Source organism: Notolepis coatsorum (assembly GCF_963971535.1).
Source record: "Notolepis coatsorum genome assembly, chromosome: 18".
Taxonomy (NCBI): domain Eukaryota; kingdom Metazoa; phylum Chordata; class Actinopteri; order Aulopiformes; family Paralepididae; genus Notolepis; species Notolepis coatsorum.
The window spans coordinates 87,246,108-87,267,193 of NC_140182.1; the positions used below are offsets into that span (position 1 = coordinate 87,246,108).

Below are 21,086 nucleotides of genomic sequence, written 5' to 3' on the forward strand. Positions count from 1 at the left end.
CGCGCCCTGGCCACCCTGATCTAGCGCCACCTTTGGCTGGAGCAGGCTCGAGTGCCGGAGAAGAAGAGAACCCCTCTTCTGACGGCCAGCCTCTCCGATGCTGGACTATTCGGGAAGGCCCTGCAGCTGATGACCTCAACGTGCAGAGAGATGGCAGAGGAGAGATCCGTTCTCCAACCCCATTTTCCACCTCCCGTCCTTGCCGGTGGAGTCAGAAGGCTTCCACGATGTCGAGCTCCCTCCGCCGTGCCTACCACTGCCTCCGCCGCCGCTGCTGGCCCCTCCAAGAAGGCCAGGAGGAGAGACGGCGCTTCTGCTACCGCCGGCCCATCCACGACCGGAGGAGACGGTAGGGAACGTCGAGACCAGCAGACACTTACCTACCGTCCCTCCGGGGCTCCTCGGGGTGGCAAAACTCGAGCGGCGCGAGGTGGCAGACGCCGCTAAAGTGACTTTTCCCTCTGTGTCCCCTCTCCTCTACACCCTCCCCGGCCCCTCATGATTGTGTTTTGTGCCATGGAAATAAAAAGTTCCCCGATATAAGGGGAACTATATTTTTGGCCAAACAAACTGTGTTTCTTCAACACATCATATGATGGGGTTGCGTAAATGTGAATCTGCACTATTACATTGAGAGATGAGTCATGTTGTGTTACGAGATTAAGCAAGGTCTGCAAGCATACACTCAGTCGTAGGAGGTTCTATTAGCCTGACGCTCCACATGCAGGTAGAAACTGGTGGTATTCCATTGCTTAAACAAAGTATATGTGTTCCACAACGCTGTTGTGTTAGTTGCAGTAATACTCGTACACACACGTTCCACGGCCTAGCCGTTACTCTCGGTCAGCGTTTGCTATGTACGACATAGACAGCGGGTGTAGGATTCACACACATACGACTTGTTTTGTTGTAAATCCTGTTCACATTTTGTGGGTAGCGGGCATTGTATTAGCTTACGCTATACATTAGTATTCTACCGAAGGTTTCAAAATGCTACAGTTGTTATTGTGTGTAGGGAAAAGGGTTTTTGTGAGGGGGTGTCGAATAAACCCCTCCTTCCCACTTGGTTGGTTTAGGAGATTTTATCTCATTCTGCTGAGCCAGTCAGGGCCGAGCTGTTAGAACGTCTTGGCAGGGAGGGGGGGGGTTGTCCTGACGCAACTCCTATTACAAACAGGAGCCGTGTACAGGGTTTCCCCCCGTCATAGCAATGTTGCTATGGCGACGGCTTCCGTGAGTTAAGATCTTTACGTAAGGTTGTGGTGTTAAGGTGTCGAGTTAGAGCGTAGGGCTTACGGGTCTGCTACGCTCGATTTATGTGTAAACTTGAGTCAGTTGGTCACGTGACTCACAGTTGACATGTCTTTTTCATAACTACGACTCATGTGGGAAGGCTTCTGGGAAAGTTCGGTCTATACTATTTGACTAAAGGAGTGACTGGATGTAAAAAATATAAACAGTTTTTTACTCCCAGCTGTGCAGTTGGGTTCATACGGTTGATGCTTCTTCTTTATTATTATAAAGGGTTGGAGTTGGTTGCATCCCGCCCCTCTTGTCGTTCCCCTGGGCGCCTTGGGGATTCAATAAAAAGGTCTAAATAGCCTATTTTTTTATGTGGATATACCCGACGCACACATAGTGCTAGTTCGGGATGTTCTGTTGGACATTAAGCAACTGACTGGCGCGCCTTGGTTGCTTGGGGTTAAAACAGCGTTTTTATAAAGCAATTGGGATGGGGGTTTTTCCTCTTCCGACGACCTGTGTGGTTGTCGACGGGTTCTCGTTCATATCAGGGGATGATAACGGAATGGATCTGAACATACGTAGAAGGGTCTCACGCCCTGGGGGTGGGCCACCGGACGCGGTTCGCATCGAACGTCTGAGTGGTGCCTTCTTTTCATGTTTGAGATCAACACGCATATCTGCCCCTTCTCCTGGAGTTGGCATGTTGGCGTGGTTAGGGCACGGGACTGGTTCTGGTCGCGCTGGTCCGGATCAGTTAAACCCGTTGTCCGCCGGGGATGCAGATCTGCTGTTCTGGTACCCTGAGGGACTTGGGCTTTTTTCAGGGGGAAAAATGCTAGGTCGGTCCGGGTGTCACAGGGTTAGGCGCTATGGAACCCTTGTTGGGTGCATTGTATTCTACACTGTCGTAATGGCTTACGGCCTTGCCAACCTGTACACGCCCGATCTCGTCGGATCTCGGCCGTCACGCAGGTTGGTCTTGGTTAGTACTTGGTTGGGTGACCTCCTGGGAATACCAAGTACGGGGTGTTGGGGCTGGTTTTCCATTCTTGCGCTCTTCTCTTACGCATGGCGAAGAGGGGCCTGTTGGGGTGGTCTTTGACCTCCTCGGGGGACCCTGTGCTCCCCGTATCACCGGGCCCGGTCCGAAGTAATGTTTTCGTTGACCCGTAGGCCCGGGATAACCCTGTTGGAAACTGGAACACGGGTACTGCGGTAGTGCCGCAGGTATGTTTTGGAGTTTTTTCCTGAGGGGTTATGGGACCAACCACTGCATAGGGTAACGACTAGGTGGTTGGTTCTCTGGTGTGTTGGAGCAGTGTCAACTCCCGGGTTCACCGGTTGAGGGTGCCCCTGCACGTTCATGACGTCTGCCAATCGTGTCAGCCTTCTCTGCCTCAACCCCTCTGGGTGGGTTTTTTTTATGTGGAGGCTTGGTCATGCAACAACGCCAGCATGCGCCCCTTCCGCCGGGGCGGCTGTGTTCAGCTGTCCCCTCTGGCGCCTGTCTCGTCCGCAGTCTCCAGGCTCGGGTTCACAGCCTGTTGCCTGGTTTTTCCCCGGTGCGCTGCCTGCTTCCGTTGGTTAAACCTTTTTTGGGTGCTTACAGCCATGCTGACTGCCTGTTCTGCAGGGTCTGTGTGCCAGGCGGTGTACTATTGGGGGGACAGGGCCCGCTCGGCTGAGGGGCCTTTGTCCGAATACGCTGGCGATGTGGGGGGCGGGGCCACTAAGTGCCCGCCTGGTGGGGTCTTGATGCTGGCATCATGGACTTCTCCGGGCCCCCGTTCCAGGGGGTCCAGTCCCTTTGGTGGGTCTGGGCCTTCCTTCGCGCTCCGCTGCTACGGCCTTGCCACGGGGTTGGGTTTGCCCTTGACCCCGTGTTTTTGGGGGCAGTAACGAGGTTGTTCCCTCCGTTCGTTCCCGGGTGGCATGCGGGTTGTGCGTGTGTGTAGTCGTGGGGTCAGGCCACGGTCTGCTCACCCTGTGCGTTGAGTTGCTTGAGTGCCTCTTCGCACGGTCGGGTCCATCGCCCTCCCGAGAAACCTCTAATAGGGGGGGTGCCCTCCATTAGGGGGGGTCGGGGGGGCTCGGCCCTCCCTGTTCTGATGGTCGTGGGGGGCTTTCAGCGGGGTGTATTTGTCGGCCGGTGGCTCCGCTCGGCCTCCCTATGTGCATGAGTGATGCCGAGCGGATCCACTAATGATACAGAACGATAGGTTATGACTATAACCAAGTTCTGTTAATTAGTGGTGACGCTCGGCATCCGACGCCGCTGCAGCCCTTGACCTCACCTTGTGGTGAAAGCTTGGGAAGGAGGAGAGCAGGTGACCACACACCTGCTTATGAAGGTAAGCTAACGAGGGGTGTGGTCAGACGAATACTGGGATTAAAGGTACATTTGTGGAAATGTATTCAGTGCGCGTGCACGTGCGAGGACAGTGCATGAGTGATGCCGAGCGTCACCACTAATTAACAGAACTTGGTTATAGTCATAACCTATCGTTAACTTGTAATGAAAATTATTGGTGTAGCATATGATAAATGAGGTATGTATGGATTATTAAGAACATAAAACTAGTTAATATCATTGTTGTACATTTACATTTACATTTAGCTGACGCTTTTATCCAAAGCGACTAACTTATTATAGTCTTACCAATAGCAATAGATTTTAGAACACCTAGATTTATCTATAGCAATAGTAATATAACGTTAATGCAACAAAACAAATGCCTTGCTTTGTTAATCATAACGTTGATGCAGTAGCGTATGTCGTTGTGTTGGCTGTAACGGACATGACAATAACATAACGTGTACACATAAAAATTGCGATAATTGATTCTAACATTTTCAAATCGATGCAGTTGAATTTTCCCCTTAGGATCGATGCATTGTTACACCCCTACACCAAAGTCACTGGCCCACTGTGTATCTGTGTGTATAATAACTTGGCTAGCGTTATCAACAGCAGAGATGGGCAATAGGGTCCAGCTGCAGCGCCGGACGGCCGGAGTGCAAGCGGTGTGACGTAATTGGCAGACTCGACTATCAATCAATGGTCTACCTGACACGCAAACTCATAAACAATGTTTCTGTACTGGAGGTGTACAGTATTTCAATAGGCAACTCTGAAAGGATTATTTTTCTAGAAGAGCAACACTAGCCAAAACATAGGCATTGTATGCATAAAAGGGCCAAAAGCTAAAGTTAAGTGACTGTTACTGTTGTAGCAGTAGTTTGATTTGATAGTTTATTTGATAGGGACAGCACATGTTAATGAACATCAAGTACAAAATACAAAATGTAAACATGCAGGGTTGTAGCAAGAGCTAATTTACACACATGCACGCACAGTACAAATATAAATTTATTTTTGAAAAAAAAAATAAACTCTGTTACTTGAAATATTTTCACTGTGCTCCTAAATATTTTTGGGTGCTCATAAATTTCTTTGTGTGCTCCTAAATTTTTTCATTTAGGAGCACATGTGCTCCTTGGGAAAAAGGTTAGCGTAGAGCCCTGTAATGTAAATATCTGTAGATGACAGCATCTACTCAGACGGATCTATAGATCTTAAAAGTAGCCGGCAGCCAGTGTGTGTGTTTGCATGGTAGACAGTGGGAGAGCAGCAGGCAGGGTGGTAGAGATAGGGCCAAGGTCACCATCTAGAGCGGGTCGGCTAGAGAAGCGTTAAAGTGTGTCAGAGGGGACAAGAGAGCCGTTGCCATGGCGTCGTGTCACTTAGTAACGAGAGAAGGGGCGTGGCTACGGGGTGTCCACTGTTGCTAGGGGAGACGTGATAGCTGTGAGAGCTCTTCCGGGTTTAGTCAGACTAGGAAACTAAGCTGAGACGTATAGATGTGGACAGAGAGACAGAGCACTAGCTAGAGGGTGGTGGGCAGTGGTGAATCCTTATGGAAGCCAACGGAAGCCATGCCTCCCTATTAAAATATGAATTAATATCAAATATGAAATATGAAAAAAAAATATATATATATATATATATATATAATTTTTTTTTAATATAGTTTACATTCTTTTTCATCTGTGCATCTGTGTTATAATTTTTTTTTTTTTTAAATGTCTCCCTCTTCTCCTTCTCACTCCCTCTAACACACTGTCAGACTCACTGTGCTCACTGCAGCTAGTATAGAGGAGAGGAGGCAGGGGGTAGGTCTCTTTCTCCAGGCTTCCAGCATGTGATTCATGTATCTAGAGTCCAAATCCGATCCTAGCCAATCAGATTCGAGCTGACTGCCACACCCTAAAAGTTTAAAACGGGGCTGTGAGGAAGACACATGAGTGTGGCCTCCCCTTTGCACTCAGCATATTTTCCCCCCTGGAGGCGGGGCAGGTCAGAACACGTCTGAACGTTACGTCATCCCCTCGCGGGATTGATTGAAAATGTTATTAACAGAGCGGGCACGTTCGAATCCTCTATTAGTGTATCTAACATTTAGCACTTTAATAGCAACTTATTTTCGCCCGGCGGGAGATTTACTGAGGACCAGCAGAGCTGCAGAGCACACCACTGTGGATATTATGATTTAACAAATCTATCTGGCAAGAGGAGGACCACATTATTGACCAGGTAAGCACTGAGCAGCCTGACTAACGTTATCAGGCAAGCTTGTAGACCTTGACTGCAATGCAAGCCAGGGGCTGGATTACGCAGTCACTTATTCCTCGTAGTAGCCAGGTTAATGTGCACCATCAAGCACTGCTTAAAAGCTAGCGGTGGGTCCAAAATATATCGGATATAAATGTCAAAGGTACCCAGCGTTCCATTAGGGTTTCACACACAGATGCGGCGGGGTTTGAAAGCTCGGCGTTGCTAATAAACATTTTAAATCATTTTTATAAACGAGTAAAACTGAGGCTGAAATGGCTACTTCCGCATTTTACAGTAGGAGCGCTCTGATGGCTGGGCACGCCGCGCAACAGACACGTGAATGAATGAATGAATGAATGAATGAAAACTTTATTTAACAGATTGCAGAATGGGTACAATACAGTACGGCTCAATACACACAATTGTTAAGGGGATGCAGACCAGAGAAATACGTTTGTCTTGTCTTGTTTGTCTAGACTCTAGACTTCATATTCTCTCCCGGCCGTATGTATATTTCTCTCCCACCCACCCACCCACCCACCCACCCCCTCCTAATGTACAGTCTCCTCCCCACCGTATATTTCTCTCCCACCCACCCACCCCCTCCTAATGTACAGTCTCCTCCCCACCGTATGTATATATTCTCTCCCCACCGTATGTATATATTCTCTCCCACCCACCCACCCCCTCCTAATGTACAGTCTCCTCCCCATCATATGTATATACTCTGTCAGGATCTATGGGTAACAGTACTGTATATTTGAATATCGTATATGTCACAAATGTAACCATACTAAATACCTGTATGTCATGTATGTCCCTATGCCATAAATGTCATGATATCTTGTATGTCATAAATGTCACTATGAATTGAAAATGGGGGACCCTGATGTAAACAAGACAAACGTCTTTCTCTGGTCTGCATCCCCTTATACAATTGTGTGTATTGAGCCGTACTGTATTGTACCCATTCTGCAATCTGTTAAATAAATAAAAAGAAATTTTGACTGGCCGCCGAGCCATACTGTAGTGTACATGGTGACTGCTTGACTTAAAAATAAATAAATAAATAAAAAAATATTAATAAAAATATTTAATAAAAAAAAAATTATACATTTTTTTTGGCTTCCCCTGTTATTTTACCCACGTGACGCCACTGGTGGTGGGAGGGGCCTCCTAGGCCTCGAGGTAGCGAGCTTCGGCTAACAGGGAAGGCTTTTGGATAACCACTAGGCCTCGACCACCATCGGACTGATAGCAGAAGAGACGGTAGAATTCAATATACTTTTCAAGGACCTTTCAGAACTGTTTTCCATCTGGTACAGAAGATGTTTATGGAAATAAACGTCAACATCCAGGAAAGGTATCCTGTTTCCAGTGTGTCGTTAATTCTTTTGAGACGAATGTATCACCGGGGAGGGAGAGAGGGTATCAGTCAGTACGATCACCAAGAGATAAACACAACGCAGAAACTTCACGGAACCACAGGTGACGAGGTGATTACTGGCTGAGTAAACGGTACTCTATCCCCCCCCTCACAGTGAGCTGTGGTGTTCCACAAGGAAGCATACTAGGACCGCTACTGTTCCTAATTTATGCAAATGACATGTCGTCAGCTTGTGACTGCAACTTGTTCTTGTTCGCGGACGACTCAGCCCTGCTGGTCTCTGACAAGAACAAGTTACAGGTTGAAAAAACCCTCAGCTCAGAACTCTGCAGAATCTGCACCTGGCTCGCTGATAACAAACTATCATTACACCTGGGTAAAACAGAGTCCATTCTCTTCGAATCAAATAACAAACTCAGCAAGACTGACGGCTTCTCAGTTACAGTGGGTGACAATATTGTCACAAGGAAAGATGAAATTACATACCTAGGTTCCATCCTAGAGGCAAATCTTTCCTGTGACAAAATGGCATCCAAGGTAATAAAAAAAGTCAACCAACGAACTAGATTCTTGTACCGGATCTCCTCTCTGGTAAACAAGAATACCCTGAAGACTCTGGCAGGAGCACTCATTCAAGGGTACTATGACTATGCTTGCACCTCATGGTACCAAAGCACCTCAAAGGCGCTAAAAACAAGATTACAAACATCACAAAACAAACTGGTCAGACTACTACTTGACCTTACTCCTAGAACCCACCTCACCCCTGCCCACTTTGACTACCTAGGATGGCTTAGAGTAGACGACAGAGTACAGCAACTTGCAATGGGCCTGGTCTACAAGATACACTATACGACTAAGGTACCCATGTACATACTTCCCAAAGGTCAGTGAATACCACGACCACAACACCAGAGGAAGCTCAACAAATCATGTTAAACCCAGATTCGGTTCAAACAAGGGACTAAACACGTTTCGCAATTATGCCACATCAATGTGGAACGCCCTACCCAAAGCTGTAAAGGAATGTGAATCACTACCCACATTCAAAACCGCTCTAAAAGAGCACCTACGGGAGGCTGCAATTCGAAACTGGCCACCGTAAATGTCCAACCCCCCCCACCCCCTCCTAATAGACAGTCTCCTCCCCACCGTATGTATATATCTCTCCCCACTGTATGTATATTTCTCTCCCACCCACCTTATGTATATTTCTCTCCCACCCACCAACCCCCTCCTAATGTACAGTCTCCTCCCCACCGTATGTATATATTCTCTCCCCACCGTATGTATATTTCTCTCCCACCCACCCACCCCCTCCTAATGTACAGTCTCCTCCCCATCATATGTATATACTCTCTATCAGGATCTATGGGTAACAGTACTGTATATTTGCATATCATATATGTCACAAATGTAACAGTACTATATACCTGTATGCCATGTATGTCCCTATGCCATAAATGTCATGATGTCATGTATGTTGTGTATGTCATAAATGTCACTATGAATTGAAAATGGGGGACCCTGATGTAAACAAGACAAACGTCTTTCTCTGGTCTGCATCCCCTTAACACTTTGAATGCCAACGACGCTATATGTCGTTTGTTCATGCCGACCGTTTATTGCCAACGACGCGATATAGCGGCTTTTTTTTTATTCGCGATTTGAATTCATATTTCATCGATCTAGTATCACGTTAGTGCTGCAAACTCTCTCTGAGCTCCATTGGGAAAATACCGCCCCCTATCGTCTCCCGGATGGTAATGCACCCTTTTGGAATGGACTCAATGAAAATGGATGAGAAAAGAAAAATCCGGAATCCATATTTTACTTCTCAGGCAAGTAATCCGAGCCCATCGGACTCATTGTGGACCATCAGAACAGCGTGGAATTTCCAGTACGCAGCGTTGGATCAATAAACGCAATCGATATTTGGAACGGCGATCAGGAATTGGAATAATCTTTTTGGAGAACATCTGATCTGAGGTAAGGAGGCTATTTTACCAGTCTTGGGATAATCAGAGCTGTTTTCACAGAGATATCAGCGTTTGCCCTATGTGTGTGTGTGTGTGTGTGTGTATGTGTGTGTGTGTGTGTGTGTGTGTGTGTGTGTGTGTGTGTGTGTGTCTGTGTGTGTGTGTGTGTGTGTGTGTGTGTGTGTGTGTGTGTGTGTGTGTGTGTGTGTGTGTGTGTGTGTGTGTGTGTGTGCTGATCAGGAAATGAGAGATTCGATTTTTCAGCTCGCTTCTCTAGCGTGCATAAGTATACATATACTATCGATAATCTAGCGTTTATTTGAAAACGATTCATAAATAGGCCAAAAAATTACAACGTTTTTTGTGTATTCCAGAATATTCCAGTAAAGGGCGATTATCACGGAATCTTTATATTTTCCTGAAACGTAAAAAAAACGAGCGATTTTCAAAAGGGCATAAAACGGGAATTAACCGATTAAAAAACTATCCGTTTCGACAATGTTGACTGCAAACAAGTCATTGATAAGCGACGGCCAGATTAGACACATAGCCATAATAAGACATAGATTATGCGTTCACAAATATGAGAGCGCTATCATTGAAGTGGGTGGCGGCATTCAAGGGGGTAAAAAGGAAAACACGGCCGGCACGGAAAGTGTTAACAATTGTGTGTATTGAGCCGTACTGTATTGTACCCATTCTGCAATCTGTTAAATAAAGTTTTCATTCATTCATTCATTCATCTGGAAAGGAAGACCTCAATGATCTGTATTGGCAAAAGAAGAAATCCCACATTATCCTACAGTGTCCCCTAGGGACCTCTTAAGAATGCTGAAATATACTCCAGACACTTATGTATCTGCAGGGGTGTAGCTCCAGATTCTGGGCCCCATGAAAGAATGTATTTGTAGGCCCCCAGTGAATGCGAGCGCGTCTAAGCGCGCGAGCGGAACATTTTTTTGCCATTTTTTTATTGATGAAAACGCATAATATGGTTTTTACCTATACATTCGGCTCAGCAGTTCAGCACCTGCACTGTTGGTGGGTGAGCCTAGTAAAGGATGTCGCATTGCGTTCATCTTCAATGAATGGACCAATGCAATAACCAAAGCCCCCCCTCTCTCTCTATATATCTCACACACACACACACACACACACACACCCCCCCAGTGCTGGGCACTTGGAATCATCCTAAACTACCCCCCCCCCAGCTACGCCCCTGTGTATCTGTATGCCTATGATTATTTTGTTTATCTGCTTACTTTGTGTATTCTTTCCACATCTATGCTGATGAGTATTATACTGTACAGTTATGTGTGTGATTGTTGTTTACCTGTGTTGTAGTACTCGAGTCCAGGACTGATTTTCAGGACTCGTAACTCGACTTGGACTTGAGCACTGATGACTCAGACGCGAGCATTGACTGCATTCGGACTAGGAAGGTGCAAACGAGGACTTGTTAATTGATAAATATAGTTATTTATTTTATAACTTTTTTTGTAATAGGCCCTAATCATTTGGCATAAGATATTGATGGCTAGTGCATTTATTTGGCTATTGTGTCACAAACTCCCTTTGAAATGGTGACCCCTGTGTCATTATGTTTGACAACCGCTGGGACCCGTCTAATATGGTGGTAGAGGACCAAGGTTTGTCAACACACCGATGTCTTTTTGTAGAGCTATATCTATACTTTATAGTATTGTTATCTGTCCATTCTCATTGTCACTTGAGTTCATAAACCGTCCCTTCAAAATGGCTTAAAGAAAAAAAAAATCCATCAATAGGTTGTAATTTTATAGCGCCGTGAATATAAGCTTTATCGCAGATTTCGTCTCATATATTTTCTGGAACTAACGTTATATTCAAAGGCATTTCCGTTGTATATATGCTAATGAAATAACACAAACTGCTTACTATCCCAGAGCATCTATGGATGAAAGGGGGGCGGCGGTGGGCGCCGATTAGTGTCCGTGTAAGTAGCCACATTCACAGATCTATCCGGCTATAAATGAGGTGAATAAGGTCTTACCGTCAGCCCGTGGGATACCCTACAGCATTTCCCCGTTATCGATCGGCATCTGGTAGATCGATATGTCCATTGGTTGATGATAAATCCTCTTATTCCATGGTGAAATCTGCGATTCGAAACGTAATCAACGGTGCATGCTGTTGCTTCGGGATCAGGGTAATATGATACTGCATTGGAAGGTAAAAAAAAAATATTCCATTCGCCCACAATGATACTGCAGTGGAGCGATGGCGCCCCTAAGAGGATCTGGCCGGTATTGCATGTTGCCGATTCCACAGAGGCGGGTAGATCTACAGAGTCGATCGGGGATCTTGATCCGGTTATTAATATAGAATAAAACAATAACAACTTGCCACGGCTATATACGTGCCTCTGGTCCACAACGCATGGCACCGAAACCTGTATAAACTCGTGGCTGGTCCTTAAAGTGTTAATGTAGACTTTTTTTTAATTTGTACGTCAGCCCTTTGACTGCCTGAATGGAGTGGACTCAACCTTGATGACTTGGACTCAGACTAGGGTAATGGAGACTCGACTTGGACTCGACTCTGGCTCTTCTTTGGTGACTCGGACAAGGACTCAGACTTGAAGACTGGGGACTCGATACTCGACTCGGACTTGAGATTTAGTGACTCAACTACAACACTGCTGTGTGCACTCACCAAGACAAATTCCAATCAATGTTTAATTGAAATGGTAATAATTGAATCTTGAATCTTAACCACGGAGCCCTTTTGTTTATATTTGTTGTCTAGCGTGTCTTACCACGCCCCACCACAGGGCATCAGCGTAGCTGGAGAAGCCTGTCTTGCCATCCTCGTCCACAGCATCCTTCTCCGCCAGGTACACAAAGTAGGAGGAGAAGATTAGACCCAGGAAGCCGATGTACAGCGTGGTGATCAGCTCCTGCAACAAGGGAGAATACCAAAGAGTATTGTATATGATGATATACTGTACATAATATGAATCATTCATCAAGCAAAGCACAGACTGAGTAGTTCATAACATAAGTGATACGGACGATTAACAATGTCCAAGCAAATCTGAATTTCTGAACAGAAAAAACATTGTCAGATTCAGATTCAGATTCAGATTCCTTTATTAAGCCAAGTGTAGAGTGCAGAGTTCCAGTAAGGACTAGTGCAGTGCAGTGAGTGTCATTGTGCCAGTGTCACTTGAGGGCAGAGGGGGGGGGGGGGGGGACCTGAGGCATTGATCAGTCAATGGATGAACTATACTGTAGTGTATCCCGAGAGCACTGAGTCTACATGTCACATATTGAATGGGTTTTTGGCCCAAGTATTTCAGCATCTTTCCACATTCTGAAAGTGTGTAAATATTGATGTATGAGGCCCCACTGTGCAAGCATATTGAAATCAGATACTATTTCCAGCCAGAACCAGGATATTGTCTAAAGACAATACATTTGCAGTAAACAGAGCACACCATTTGATCACAGGGGGTCTTTTGACAAGGGTGATGGACCAATGAATCAATCAGGCGGCCTCTGTTTTATCCTACCCTTTATTTGTGTAACCTTTGCACGCAATCCTGAAAGATCAGTGCTCTTCCTCTTATGCATCAAAGAGACCTCTCGTTGAAAGAGAGATAAAGAAGAAAGAGAACTAAAGAGAAAAGAACATCACATCCTCCTCTGACTGCGTTGTGCATCAGACTGAAACTAAAGAACTCAAAACAAGTGTACCAGTAAATACGACCAAAGAAAATAGAAAGACATTTTGTTAATCCTAACAATCCCTCTCTATTTCCTTCTCCTTATGTGTGTGTGTGCGTGCGTGTGTGTGTGTGTCTGGACTGTGTGTGTGGTAATGTGTGGTGCTAAATGTAGTGCTGTAAGCAGCCCGGAAGGTTAGTCAGACAAACACACTCATCCCCTCTAAGAAATGGCAGCTATGTGAGCAGGAGGCCGGTAGGATTCATTTGGTGAAGGATTTGCCCCCAGAAATACACACACTAGTTGTTGTTGTTGTTGTTGTTGTTGTTGTTGTTGTTGTTGTTGTTGTTGTTGTTGTTGTTGGTGTTGTGGGAAAGCTATGGTGAGTCTGGTGAGGAATGCTACTTAAACTTTAAGGAACACCTAAATCAAATGTATTACTGTATGCCCATATATAACTACTAGTTGGGTCAAAATAACTACCTAGTGTATGTCAAAATGACTAAGAAGATTATTGGCACCTCAGGGAAAGCATTTGTGTGAATAGGTCATTCTACAACATGGTAGCCATGTCTGGGTCCCTCAGTGAATAGGTCATTCTACAACATGGTAACCATGTCTGGGTCCCTCAGTAAATAGGTACTTCTACAACATGGTAGCCTTGTCTGGGTCCCTCAGTGAATAGGTACTTCTACAACATGGTAGCCTTGTCTGGGTCCCTCTGTGAATAGGTCATTCTACAACGTGGTAGCCTTGTCTGGGTCCCTCTGTGAATAGATACTTCTACAACATCGTAGCCATGTATGGGTTTCTCAGTTCAGGTTCACATTAGTTTATGACGGGCCAGAAAATAGAAATGGGCTGGGCCCATGAAAAGTTCCAGTGAATGATCCATCCCCAAACCTGTTAAACTCATATTAACAAACGTGCATGCTCTCTCTCCTACCTACATACAATACATGCAAACTTAACAGTGTCAGGGGCTACGCAGACGTGTACACAAACACACAAGATAGGATGTAAACGTACGGTTATGTATATAACCATAGTTATATGAGTATAGTGACGCTCTGCGTCATACTGTAATACTCTTCCATATCAGTATTAGCACTGAATACATTTTCACATGTACCTTTACACACCTCATCTGTCTGGCCACACCCCCATCCGCTCCTCTACATAAGCAGGGGTGTGGCCATACTAACAGCTCCTTCCCAAGTCTTTCACCACAAAGGCAAGACCACGGGGTCCTCAGTGAGTCCGACGCAGAGCGTCACTATACTCATATAACTAGGAAGGGACTGGACCCCCCCCCCGGAAAAGGGGGCCTGGAGAGGCCAACAACACCGCAGCATCGAGACCCCACCAGGCGGTCACTAGTGACACCACCCCCCACATCGCCAGCGTATTCAGACAGGGCCCATCCAAGAGCAGGCCCTTCCCCCCTACAGCACGCCGACCCGAAGCACTCAAGAGGCTACACCCACAGCGGGACCAGGCAGCGCACCGGGGAGACGACCCCCAAAAGAGGTCGATCCCTCAATCCAGGCAACAGGCCACTCGACCTGAGCCTGGAGCACTGCGGACTAGACAGGCGCCAAAGGGGTCTGCTGAAACAGCACCCCGGCAGAAGGGGCGTATGCTGGCATGCTGTGCACCATGTCGCAGCCTCCACAAATAAAACCTTGAGGCAGAGAAGGCTGACATGATCGGCAGACGTCATGAAAGGTGCAGGGGCACACTCACAGGTAGACAGGGCCAACCCCGGCCTACCCAGAGAGTTGACTCCGCTACCAACACACCAGGGAACCAACCACCCCCTTGGTTCTAACATGAGGCAGTTGTTCCTATAACCCCCCAAGAAAAAACTCCAAAACACAACTGCGGGTATACACTGGCTATACCGCAGTACAAGTGTTTCAGTTTTCAAGAAGGGGTTAACCCAGGCCAACAGGTCGACGAAAACAATTTCGAACCCGGGCCCGGCGGACCGGGACGTACACAGGAATGCCAGAGGAGTTCTACAAGAACCACCTCAACAGCCCCCTCCCAGCCCCGCCTAAGCAGGAGAAGAGAGGGGCGAAAAAGAATGGAGAAGGACCAGGCTCCTTCAGCACAGCGCAAGGTACAACACAACATGGACCAAGCAACAGTGAGGGGTAACACGTAGTAACATAACCACGAACATCTCCATAACGTCAAACCCTGCAACGCCCGGGCCGACCCGGCATTTTTCCCCCCGAAAAAAGCACAAGTCCCTCAGGGTACCAGAACAGAAAATCTGCGCCCCGGCGGACAACGGGTTAACTGACCTGGTCCGGCGCGACCAGAATCAGTCCCGTGCCCTAATCACGCCACCATCCCCAGTCCCAGGAGGGGGGTAGGTATGCGTGTCAATCCAAAACATTATAGAGGGTGCCACCCAGACGGTCCCCTTCGTACCACGCCCGGTGGCCCACCCCAAGGGCGTGAGACCCCTCTACCAATGCTTTGATCTATTCCGTTAACATCCCCCAGATATGAACGAGAATTCGTCGAGACAAGCCTAGTACACTGGCGCTCGGAAGAGACAAACTCCATCCCAGTTGCCCCATAAAAACGCTGTTTCAATGATGAGCAACCAAGGCACGCAAGCCCATGCATGGTTCCTATCAGAAGCACCCAGGGCCAGCACTATGTACACGTCGAGACCCAAAACATATCAATGGACATTCTAACAAGAACCCAGATACCGTTCCTCCAAGCCGCCTGAGAGAACGACAAGAAGCCGTTTTTTTCACCAAAAAAAAATACGGACATGGGTCCCATACGACGCGGCTGAGGGAAAACAACACCCCGTCAACCTTGCTCCATAAAAGAGGGGACGGGGAGCGACGTACCCTATGACGGGGGGAATCCCATGACTCAACCGACCATTACAGGCGAGGAGTCAGGGAACTCCCTAAACAATACCCTGTCAACCTGCTCCATAAAGGAGGGGACGGGGAACCCCCAGAGAGACTTCCCACGTGAGCAATAAATTGAAAAGTGTATGTAACATTGAGCCACGTGACCAAAGGCTCAAGATACATATATACCGAGCGTAGCAGAACTCTTGAGTTCATATGCACCGCAACACCAACTTGACAATAACAGAGAACCACACATGGGGCCTGTAAAGAACTCACGGAAGTCGGCAACCAATAGAAACGTGCCCAGTGACGTATTCTATGGCGGGGGGAATCCCATGACTCAACCGACCATTACAGGCGAGGAGTCAGGGAATTCCCTACCCCCCCCCCCCCTCCCTACCCTGTGCCGCGCTGACCAATGAGCGCGGTAGGGCTGAATGATAGAGGGCCCAACCCCCGACCTATCAGAAAAGAGGGAAGGAGGGGTTTATCCGGTCACCCCCTCATGATCCCATACCCCGTATACGATAGTAAACAAGCCACGATGATACCTATGTAGCCAGCATGCTAATGGAGCAGCGTATATCCTAACAGGATAAGCTAACCCAATGCACGCTAGCCACAAATGACAACACGTCTGCGAACAGGGTTTATAACAAGGCCGAGGTTTATGTGTGAACACGACACCCGTGTTTCATGTTTCAAGAAAAAAACACAGAAGATCGAGAGAGAGGGTCTATAAGACCGTGGTACAAGCTACACACACGAGTACTTCTGCAGGCCAACACTCCAGTGTTGTGGCTCAATGCCACTGTTTCCAATGTAACAGAACACACAACCCCCTCAGACAACGGTAAACTTTTACCACTATAGGAAGAAACATATTTCTTCAGGACGACGAAAGAAAAAGCCTTTCGACCGAGTGTTAGCTACAGGCCTTGCTAAGCACATATATATGTAGCGACCAGCTAATGACTAAAAAGTCCTGCTCTCCTATCAACCCCACAACTTAGGCGAGGGTTCTACACATCGTATCCCCAAAATATGCAGTGAATAAACACAGAGTTTGTAACAAAAAATAGTCCCTCTACTAGGAGGGACCTTTTATTATTGTAACAAAAATCATATTTGGGGCGGGGAAGGGAACAGGGGTAATCAGGGGGGGAAAGTCACTTAGCGGCGCCTGCCGCGAACAGTGCGGTGTTTGCCCCCACAGGGAGCAGGCCCGGAGGGACAGTACTGGGGTGCCTGGTCACGACGATCCCTACCGTCACCTCCGGGCATGGATTGGCTGGCTGTGGCGGTTGAGGCACCCTCTCTCCTCCTGGCCTTCTTGGCTGAAGGTCCAGCAGTGGCGGCAGTGGCGGCGGTGGCGGCGGTCGCGGGTCCCAGACGACGTGGCCTCCGTCGAACCTCACCGGCAACATCGGGTGGGGGAAAATGGGGCTGGAGCACTGCACGCTCCTCCTCCATGTCCCTGCAAGCAGCCGTCATCAGCTGCATTGCCGACCCGAAGAGCCCAGCATCGGAGAGGGGGGCCGTGAGCAAGGGAAGTCTTTTCCGCTCCGGCACCCGCGCCTGCTCCAGCCAAAGGTGGCGCTGGGTTAGAGTGGCCAGGGCGCGCACCTTCCCGGCGGCGATTGCCTGCAGCTGTATCAGGTTCAGGATGGCTCCAGCCGCCTGGGCACCGCCCGCCATCATCCCTGACATGAAGCGCGCCAGCTGCACGATGTTGTATGTCGCAGCTAGGCTCTGTGTCGAGGCGATGAATGACTGGTCACTCCAGTTGGCCAACTGCCTAGCCGATTTCCCTTGGGAAACCGGCTTCCGCAACGGCTCCCACACCACCTCAGGACAAAGGAGAGACGCCATCGGGCTATCAAGCCGAGGCACTCCTTCCTTCAATCCCTTGATCAAACCCACCACCCGCGTGACTTGCACGTAGGCGGGGGTAAGGCCGGTGATGCGGGAGATTACCTGTCCCTGATGCACGTAGGCCTCCATTGAGGGGAAGAATGGGCAGACAACGCCTGTCTCCCTCACAGGACGACGTTGCAAGAGATGACCTATCAAGTCATCGGGGACAGGTGCAGGCAGTGGCTGCGGCAACGGCACACCATTAGCGGCTGTGGCTGCCGCCATGAGCTCCGGGAACAAGGCACGCAATTCCCCATGCGCACCTTCCTCCACGCAGCCCGCGTCCCTCACGTACGGGAGGCTGCCACTCATTGTGGTGCCACCATCCGATGCGGTTGATAGCAGGGCATCCCGTCGCCGAGTCGGAGGTTCTAACCCAACACCAGAGGACGAGGGACCCCAAGGAGACATACCACCCCCTGCCACACCCTGAGGGGGAGAGTGATGCGTCCCCACCGGGGCGTCAAACAAGAGCGCCTCCGCTTCCACCATAAAATCCTCTGTTTCCATCGGACAAGGAGAAGCAGAAGCACCCTCGTCTGGCTCCAGCAGTTCACCAAAGCCAGGCCGTTCGCCCCTGCAGGCCACCCTCTTACGACGGGAACGAGCAGAGGCGAAGAGCTTGCATCTCAGATCCTCCTCTACCAGAGGAGCCGTCAGCCTATCGGCCGACCGCCCCCCGGCGAGGGAACCAGAGCTGGAACTAGGCCATCTCACAGGAGACTAATGAGGCAACATTTTATGAAAGCAAAAACAAATCAAACGTGTAATAATGACCAACGGGTGGTGGGTCACTATTTAAAATACAATAACGTAATTATATATTTAGAATGAACATACTATATATTGTTTGGCCTCCATGTCCCCCTCGATGATTTCTTATGGGTGGGCCTGGTTTCTTATGGGTGGGCCTGGTTTATGGGTGGGTCTGGTTTATGGGTGGGACTGGTTTATGGGTGGGTCTGGTTTATGGGTGGGACTGGTTTATGGGTGGGACTGGTTTCTTATGGGTGGGCCTGATTTATGGGTGGGTCTGATTTATGGGTGGGTCTGGTTTATGGGTGGGCCTGGTTTTATGGGTGGGACTGGTTTATGGGTGGGACTGGTTTTATGGGTGGGACTGGTTTTATGGGTGGGACTGGTTTATGGGTGGGACTGGTTTTATGGGTGGGACTGGTTTTATGGGTGGGTCTGGTTTATGGGTGGGCCTGGTTTATGGGTGGGACTGGTTTTATGGGTGGGCCTGGTTTTATGGGTGGGACTGGTTTATGGGTGGGACTGGTGTTATGGGTGGGCCTGGTTTATGGGTGGGACTGGTTTTATGGGTGGGACTGGTTTTATGGGTGGGCCTGGTTTATGGGTGGGACTGGTTTTATGGGTGGGACTGGTTTTATGGGTGGGCCTGGTTTATGGGTGGGTCTGGTTTTATGGGTGGGACTGGTTTTATGGGTGGGCCTGGTTTATGGGTGGGACTGGTTTACCATAAGACTGAATGCAGCATTATTAGTATAGAGCGTGTTTGTGACCCTACCTGTCGATGGATGAAGACAACAGATCCCAGGAGCCTCCATGTTCCTCCCTGTCGGTCCACATGCAGCATGCGCAGGATTTGCAGGAAGCGGATGCCTCTGTAACCCACAACACAGCCTCGTCAGTCTGGAACTGTCACGGCTGTGACTTTCACCCTCTGCCTTTCCTTGTGTTTCACTGTCCAGCAGATATATATTAGTCTGTGTGTTCCCCAGCTCTGTCTCATTTGTCATTACCCCAGCTTTCTTCTGTTAGTCTTTATTTCCCCATGTGTATTTAAGTAACCATCCCTTTGTAAGTCATTGTCCGATCATTCGTCTGTCTATGTCGCCTGTCTTTGTAGTCTCTATGTGTACTCTACATGTCTGTACTCTACATGTCTGTACTCTACATGTCTGTACTCTACATGTCTGTACTCTACATGTCTGTACTCTACATGTCTGTACTCTACATGTCTGTACTCTACATGTCTGTCTGTACTCTACATGTCTGTACTCTACATGTCTGTCTGTACTCTACATGTCTGTACTCTACATGTCTGTACTCTACATGGCTGTACTCTACATGCATGTACTCTACATGCATGTACTCTACATGTCTGTACTCTACATGTCTGTACTCTACATGTCTGTACTCTACATGTCTGTCTGTACTCTACATGTCTGTACTCTACATGCATGTACTCTACATGCATGTACTCTACATGTCTGTACTCTACATGTCTGTACTCTACATGTCTGTCTGTACTCTACATGTCTGTACTCTACATGTCTGTACTCTACATGTCTGTACTCTACATGTCTGTACTCTACATGCATGTACTCTACATGCATGTACTCTACATGTCTGTACTCTACATGTCTGTCTGTACTCTAAATGTCTGTACTCTACATGTCTGTCTGTACTCTACATGTCTGTACTCTACATGTCTGTACTCTACATGTCTGTCTGTACTCTACATGTCTGTACTCTACATGTCTGTACTCTACATGTCTGGCTGTACTCTACATGTCTGTACTCTACATGTCTGTCTGTACTCTACATGTCTGTACTCTACATGTCTGTACTCTACATGTCTGTACTCTACATGTCTGTACTCTACATGTCTGTACTCTACATGTCTGTCTGTACTCTACATGTCTGTACTCTACATGTCTGTCTGTACTCTACATGTCTGTCTGTACTCTACATGTCTGTACTCTACATGTCTGTACTCTACATGTCTGTACTCTACATGTCTGTCTGTACTCTACATGTCTGTACTCTACATGTCTGTACTCTACATGTCTGTACTCTACATGTCTGTACTCTACATGTCTGTCTGTACTCTACATGTCTGTACTCTACATGTCTGTACTCTACATGTCTGTACTCTACATGTCTGTACTCTACATGTCTGTACTCTACATGCATGTACTCTACATGCATGTACTTTACATGTCTGTACTCTACATGTCTGTACTCTACATGTCTGTACTCTACATGTCTGTACTCTACATGTCTGTACTCTACATGTCTGTCTGTACTCTACATGTCTGTACTCTACATGTCTGTCTGTACTCTACATGTCTGTACTCTACATGTCTGTCTGTACTCTACATGTCTGTACTCTACATGTCTGTACTCTACATGTCTGTACTCTACATGCATGTACTCTACATGCATGTACTCTACATGTCTGTACTCTACATGTCTGTCTGTACTCTACATGTCTGTACTCTACATGTCTGTACTCTACATGTCTGTACTCTACATGTCTGTACTCTACATGTCTGTACTCTACATGTCTGTCTGTACTCTACATGTCTGTACTCT

The 21,086-nt window shown here is 47.7% G+C and overlaps 1 protein-coding gene across 1 annotated transcript in view; it reads right to left on the reverse strand.

Moving 5' to 3' along the window:
• kcnq1.2 (potassium voltage-gated channel, KQT-like subfamily, member 1.2) overlaps nucleotides 1–21,086 on the reverse strand; it is a gene marked incomplete at both ends in the record, with an annotated part of 140,523 nt that overhangs the window by 20,107 nt on the left and 99,330 nt on the right. Inside the window, 2 exon segments of the mRNA XM_084335261.1 lie at nucleotides 12,024–12,164; nucleotides 19,273–19,369. Coding sequence (XP_084191387.1) covers nucleotides 12,024–12,164; nucleotides 19,273–19,369 — 238 coding nt within the window.